A 7628-nucleotide genomic window follows, 5' to 3' on the forward strand; every position below is an offset into this window, starting at 1 on the left:
CTTAACATACACCAAATCAAAACTTTTTTACTGAAAAAAATAGCCAAACTGGCTTCCCCCACATGAACATTCCTTACCTCTCACTGGTGAATAAAAGAAGGTAGACTTGATTCCAAGACAATATAATTATACAAACTAGAATTAGGAAAAATACAAAAGGCAAACCAGGGCTGGATTCTTGCCAGGAACAGAGTTCTCTCATTCTCTGCAATAGTTACATTCACATTAATTAATATTTAGAAACAAATGAATACATTAATATTTCTTAATAGAAATGAACCCCCTCCCCCAATCGTCAGGCTTAATATTTTAAGCCTGACTATATAACTGTCTTTTACAGCAATTAACCCACATAACTTTTAAAATGCATACTAATCAAGAAATTCCAATTCATTCAATAATGTGTATCGCGTTGCATATTAAAACCAGTTGTTTGAAATAAAAACTACCCCAATCTACCCTAATACCCCAATATTTTTGTAAAAATTTAACATTACATCGTCTTTGTAGTTTGTCTATCATCTCCTATAAAACTTTCTTAATCAATATTTTTTCAATAGTTAGACATAAAATAAAAATCCAGTTACATTTCTACCCATTATCCACTTCAACATCAAAAATAATAATAACAATGAACAGTTAATTTCAGACATTAATTGCCAGGCCAATTTTGTTACATGCATCTCAAATCACTGGATAAATGTAAAAGTGTTAAAGTTCAAAAGAAGATAAAAAGAAAAAATGCAACAAAATCAAATAAAATCATTCTGATTGTTGTATAAACAATTGAGTTGTGTTCTGGCAGTTGTAAAACTTTTCCTGACCTGTCCGTATTTTTATGGTTCAAAGGGAAGTGTCATATCTTCAGAATATCTGTCTCAACAGTTTGATTTCAAACCAGCCATATTCCTTTGTAATTGAAACCAACCCACTTGTATTCAAATTAACACCGACTTTGGGCAGAGGCATTGAAGGCTTTATTAAAGAGTCAGCACGAGAGTCTCGCCTTTTCTGGCCATGGAAGCTTCAATTATGTCTTTCCTATATTTTGTCACTTCTCTCACCAAATCTTTCAGAACAAAGAAAAGAACATCCTACAATCGTTATTCTTGCCCGAATCCCTGTCATCCTAGGCCTCGCCATTTTAGCGCTGGAAAGGCATTTTCACCTGGCTTTATGGTCCGATGCATTTACATCATCAACCGTTGACAGTATGTTGTGCTTTTCGATGCATTTACGTCATCGACAACGTCAACAACGTCGAGTAGTCAGGACGGCTCTATTGAACAGTGAGTGGTTCCCTGCTTGCAACACATTAGAGGTGAACAGTGCTTTCCATATTGTTCTGGCTCCATTGTCCACACAATGTGCGGATACCATACCAGTACTTTCCTTTGTCCATCAGTGTTGTTAATTATTTATTTTCTTTTTGTGTCAAATACAAATCAATATTTCTCACCTCATGTTGTGGCCCAACAAAAAGGTGAACATGTGTCAGTAAGTTTTCATTTCTAACAGACCATTTGAATAACAATGCTTTGTTTGTGAACAGGTGCTATAAAAAGCCCTGGAAAAATGAGAAATCTCTCCAATGGACACCATGGGCAAGGTAAATTCTGTTCCGTTGACATCAAACCACACTGCAATTCTTTGTGTGTCATCATGCAATATCCCGTCTCCTGACAGATCATCTTCTACGAAGACAAGAACTTTGAGGGTCGCAGTTATGAGTGCAGCAATGACTGCACAGACCTTCACTCCTTCTTTATTCGCTGCAACTCCATCCGAGTTGAGACTGGCTGCTTCATGATTTATGAGCGAGCCAATTTCATGGGGCATCAGTACTTCATGAGGAGGGGGGACTATCCCGACTACCAGAGATGGATGGGCTTCAGCAGCTGCATCCGCTCGTGTAGGATGATTCCCACAGTAAGAGTCGCAATGCTTGTGGTTCATCCTTTAAATATTCACCTATCTCAGTTGTTTTGATGCTCATGATTCTGCTTCCAGATTTCATGCGTAAGATTTAATTTCAACATCTGTCATTTTGCCTCAAGTTTCCATACATAAAAGTACACCGAGTTCTACTGATTTCTAAGATTCTGGCTTTGATTTTACTTATAAGTTAGACCAATGCTTCCAGTGTCTGAAATGTAGTTGTTGTTTTTTTCCCCCTGTAATAATTAGTATTCCAATCCTGGTTTCTGTGCTTAAACTCTAGATTTGTTGATCCAATATTTTATGATTTTGCAATGTACATGTTTTTTTCCAGATCTCATTCGGATCCACTTGTAAACCTGTTTTTCCCTTCTGTTGTGATCCCATAGTACCGGGGCTCGTACAGGTTGCGTATCTATGAGAAGCCTGACTTCAGTGGTCATATGATGGAGTTTATGGATGACTGTCCCTGTGTGTCTGACCGTTTCCACCACCGGCATATATACTCCTGTAATGTCATGAATGGCTACTGGATCTTCTACGAGTATCCCAATTTCCGAGGACGGCAGTACTTCATGAGACCTGGGGAGTACCGGCGGTACCGTGACTGGTGCGCCACTTGCGCCATCATTGGCTCCTTTAGGAGGGTCACCGAATATTAGCCATCCAGTGAAAGCCTTTCTGTAAATACCAAACACTTTGTTTATTAAAGACCTCAGATTTTTAACTGGCCTTATAATTGCCTTCTCCATGACATGCATTGTCTGTGTGTATTCTTTTTACTTGGTTACAGCTATAAACAACCTTACAACTGATTCATTTTAAAATATATCTATTCCAGCATATGCAATGACTGCAATTTTATCACAAATATATTTGCAAATCCACGTTAAAAAATCTTGAGTCATAATATTCATTAGGTTTACCAGGATAGTCTTTTTAATGGATTAGTATTTGACCAGAAAAAATAATCTTAGAAAAATGGCTTAGGTTTGTATTTTTTTCTAACCTTTTCTTATGATTCATATTGTTAGGATTAGTTGGGGTTTTGGTTGGTTACCTTATGCTTTATCCCCTGCTTCCTCCCTCTTGTGTTACTCAGGTTTTCCTAATTGTAATCAACCCCTGTCTGTCTAGTCAAACCCTGTGTGTTTGTGAGTCCTTGTCGGATCGTCTGCCTTGTCTTCTTTACCCTGCTTTGTTTGCATCATGCTAAGTTGCTCAAGTTCCTCATTTTGCCATTTCTTCCACGTCAGGGTTGGGTTTTGTTATTTATTGTCCTTGTTATTTTCTTGATTCCCCTCCTGCCTCAGTCATTGAAGTTGTTAGAACACTCCACGCACTCGTCGCTTGATTACTTCCCTGCATTTGGGTCCTATTCTACGTTACACGTTCAACGCCGCACGAAACAGATATCTTGTATAATTACAGACTAAATTCATGGTAGACTTAATTCATAGATCATCCATATCACTCATCCTTATTGGGGTATCCGGAGGTTGATGGAGCCTATCACAGCTGACTTTGGGCGAAAGGCAGACTACACCCGAGACTGGTTGCCAGTGTGCCATAGGGCTCACAGAGACACAGAAGCACTCACAATCTTACCGCCACTGGATGGGAATTGCGCATCGGCCTCACAGTTCTTGGGTTGAGGGTTTGATCCCAGTTCAGTCATCATTCTGTGGAGTTTGCATATTCTACCCGGGCTTGGGTGGGTTTTCTTCAGGTACTCCTGTTCCTTCTCCTTTCCCAAATATACATGCATGGGAGGCTGGTATAAAACTTGAAATTTCCCCTGGGTATGTGTGCAAGCGTGTGTGTCTGTATATGTCTCATCGTTTATCTTCAACCTGCCCAGGGGACTAAAGTAAAGTAAAGATGGAAATTAGCCTTTTTCTATAATCTTACATATATATGATCATTAACATGAAAATGTATATGTTCATTAATATATAGTATAGTCCCTGAATTAAATAAATCACACTCAAACTCATTTCATAATTAGAGGTGTCCAAATCAGTCCTCGAGCGCTGCAGGTGCAGATTATTGAAGAGAATTATTTCTTATAATCAAATGTATTATTTAAATGTTTTCAAATAAGTAGGTTTTTAGTTATCTTTTGGTTTGGAGACAGAACTCCTGTGGACTGTAAGGTCCTTTGTGGGCTGCATAGGCAAAAATGAGTCTTTTACATAGCTAATTCAATTATCTCAGTAGGGATGCCCAAAGACAGAATGGTTCCTTTGTTCCTGACTGTCAAGACAGCTAGGGGGCATCACATCTAGCCTGGACTAGTCACCTCGTTTGAGGAAAGCTGGCCACAGACGGGCCTTTTGTTAATGCTTAGTTGCAAAAACCAAGTTGTGGATTGGGAGAGACGGGATAATGGGAGAGCTTGCTTTTGGACTAGAGACCTTTTCTGTGCCTGAGCGGGAAGGATAATTTTGAACTCCTGGGAAGAACCCATCCCGGTCTGTTTTAATTTGTACTTTTTTCTTATTTTCTTGTTAAATTGATTGTGTGCCTTTGAGCAAATGTTGTAACTTATTTTGTCCATTTGAGAGAATAAAAGAATTTGCTGGCCGAGCTGTTTATTGCAGCACAGACAAAAAAAATAGCATTTTCTGCAAATTGGCATTGTCGACAGGGTACTCTGTGGATGGACGAACGGCTCTGAATTGAATCCTCTTTGGTGACAGATTGTGGCATTTCTTGGAATAAATGTAGGACACATTGTTGTCTTAAAATCAACTGACTGTCCCAAAGAGTATTGAATGTCAATTGACCAGTGGCGGGCCATCAGGGCCTTCAAGGCTTTCTCTGCTGGCCTAAGAAATATCTGAATCATATATTATATTTTGTCCATCAATACTTATTAAATAATTCAAAATTGTCTGTTAGCTTCCTTTCATTGCTTTTCCCCCTGATTGAACTGCTTCCAGATGTGTGTTTTCATATTGAAGCATTTAACCAATCACATTTCAGCCATTATTTGTTGCCAGGGTCAGAAATCTGCCTCAAGGCCTTCACAATCAGTTCTGCTGCATTAAACAAGCGTCAATAAGACTGTTGCTTTAACCAATCAGATTTCGAGTTGGCAACACCACAATGCCTTGTCGCAGGTGTAGGGATACGTCATCGCTTTCACCAACTATGATTGGCTAGTGATTAGCCAGAGCTACCAAACTGTATTTGGAGCGAGCTGCACAAGCAAATATATTATTGTGTTGATTTAAAGCCATTTTCAAGACGGACTATGCCAGAAATATGACAGGACAGGCTCAACTTTCAGCATTAGCTTCGATGGCGATAGAAAAGAAGGAAGAAAGAAAGGAGGATGGATATTGTGTACAGTTAAAAATGATTTTTGGTGAGTAAAATATGGCTATATTCCTAAATAATATTTCAATTGTGGGCCAAGTTCCAATATCTGAAAAGCTCCATTGTTTGTATTTAATCACTAAATGCCGCTAGGAAGTGGATTTTATCCCATTTTCGTGCAATTTTTGCCGTTTCGCCATTGACGTCCATCGCTGTCTTTTCCCAGGGAAACCACCCCCTGGCCTGGTTCTGATGTCTGAAAAGCTCCAGTATTTGTATTTATTCAATAAATGCTGCTAGGAAGTGGATTTTACCCCATTTTTGTGCATTGATTTATTGATTATTTTTATGTGTTGCAGCTGTAGCTGCAGTAGAGGTTTTATAGCCATAAAAGTTTTTGAGGGTTGGATTGATTTGTTGAAGGCGCTACGAGAAAATGCACGGACCGCCACTGCAATTGACTAATGTGGGAATGTTGTTTTTGATGCATCCAATAATTCCAGAGAGTGCACTGGCAGATCTGGGTTCTGAAATAATGACAGCGAGCGCATTGTCGATGTGGGTTCTGTAATAATAGCAGAGAGCGCATTGGCGGATCTGGTTTGTGTTAAATTTGGATCCTGAATAGTGTCTATAGATAGAACTCTGGGGTAATCGTCTGTTCAGAGAACTTGTGCGTCCGCTGGGACTCAGAATGTGGAGGCTGACACACTATATACGGATCATGTAATGATCAAAGAACGCAGTGGCGGATTTGATAAAGTTGATAAAATGGTTTTTAACCCAAGAATGGTAACCCTCTATTTCAGGGGTTACCTTTCACGCTTCTGAAATAGAGGGTTACCTTTCACGCTTCTGAAATAGAGGGTTACCTTTCACGCTTCTGAAATAGAGGGTTACCTTGGTCCTGGGGGAAAAAATGGGTACTAAGCAAGACGGTGCAATGAAGGGTACCCATTTTTTTCCCCGGTTACCATTTTATGGTTAAGTACTTTTTTTACTTTTAAAATTGACATTTGTGGTGCGTTCCATAATACCAAAGAGCACACTGGTGGATTTTGTAAAATTAGATTAATTGTTTGTTGATAGTGTTAAGCACCAACGATAATACATAGAAACTGTGGGTCACTCTTTGTTTGGAAAGAGTGCCTGTAAACTGCGTGTATTTGTTTATTCTTGGGTGTGTTATTTTTTATTGTTGAGAGTGAAAATTGATATATTGGGTGTCTGAAGGTTTGTGAGAGTCATATTTGAGGTGACAAAATGGATGGTGAATTTGATCATCATTTGGGTGGGATTGAGTGGAGTGAAATGATGGAAAGTACGGAAAAATGCAATGTTCAGCTAGTCATGGCCTGGGGATCCTAGAGGTACTTTAGAAGGATCGGAAGCAAGAAAGTTTGGAAAAAGCATTGACTTGGTGGTTGATTTGCAAAAGACAGGGATTCTGCCCAGGGGGTGGATGAGAGGCGGCGCACATGGGTGCAGCGGCTCTTTGCTCTCTAGTTTGGTGCTTTGTTTGCTACAATCGACAGGATTTAATCACTCTCGGTAGGAGATGCGATATATCCATCACAACAGATTACCAACAAACCTACAACAGTAGAATCATTAACACTCACTGTTCTCCTGATGTAGAGCAAACTGCAAATATGCAGTTCTGTGCAGACCTTTCTATCTACCAAGGGAGCTAACGGTAGTCATTGTAATGGCTGTTTACATCCCACCGGATGCTAATGTTAGCATGGCATTTAGCCTCCTGCCAGCTTGACCACCCCGATGGAGTCCTTATTGTCGTCGGTGACTTCAACCAAGCATGTTAAAAGATTGTTCTGCCTAAGTTTATCCAGTATGTGAAGTGTCACACCAGAGGTGACAAAACTCTGGACAATGTTTATTCTAATCAAATCAAATCAAAAGCCTTTAATGTCATCATACACAGCTGAGTATAACGAAATTGGTGGTGCTACTCCAAGCTTTTCAAAGTGTTTTCCCATTAAAAAAACATAAATAGTAGTATAAAAGTATAAAAAGTCACATCCCGGCTAGGTGAATTCAAAAATATTGCACAGAATTCTAAAATATTGCACAGATTCTGAAATGTTGCCCAGATTCTAAAATATTTCACAGATTTCTAAGATATGGAACTTTGTTATTGCACACCCCGAAGTTATTGCACAGAAGGGATTGTGTATCGTGCTAACTCAAATTCAGAGTTCTGATGGCTGTGGGGAAAAACTGTCCTTAAGTATATTTGTCCGTGCTTTGTGAGACCTGTATTGTGTGCCAGAGGCCAGCAGTTGGAACAGGTTGTGACCAGGGTGGTATTGGTCCATGACAATGTTCCGGGCTCTGGGAGGGAATTA

At 39.5% G+C, this 7628-nt stretch overlaps 1 protein-coding gene across 1 annotated transcript; it reads left to right on the forward strand.

Annotated features, from left to right (window-relative positions):
* Nucleotides 1-1464: 1464 nt before the first annotated feature.
* Nucleotides 1465-2665, forward strand: LOC144087144 (gamma-crystallin M2-like). The gene is made up of 3 exons (XM_077617486.1): nt 1465-1609; nt 1687-1929; nt 2328-2665. Exons 1-3 carry the CDS (start codon nt 1592-1594, stop codon nt 2598-2600), a joined length of 534 nt encoding a protein of 177 aa, XP_077473612.1. The 5' UTR covers nt 1465-1591; the 3' UTR covers nt 2601-2665.
* Nucleotides 2666-7628: the final 4963 nt, after the last annotated feature.

The sequence above is a fragment of the Stigmatopora argus genome, chromosome 13 (assembly GCF_051989625.1).
Source record: "Stigmatopora argus isolate UIUO_Sarg chromosome 13, RoL_Sarg_1.0, whole genome shotgun sequence".
NCBI lineage: Eukaryota > Metazoa > Chordata > Actinopteri > Syngnathiformes > Syngnathidae > Stigmatopora > Stigmatopora argus.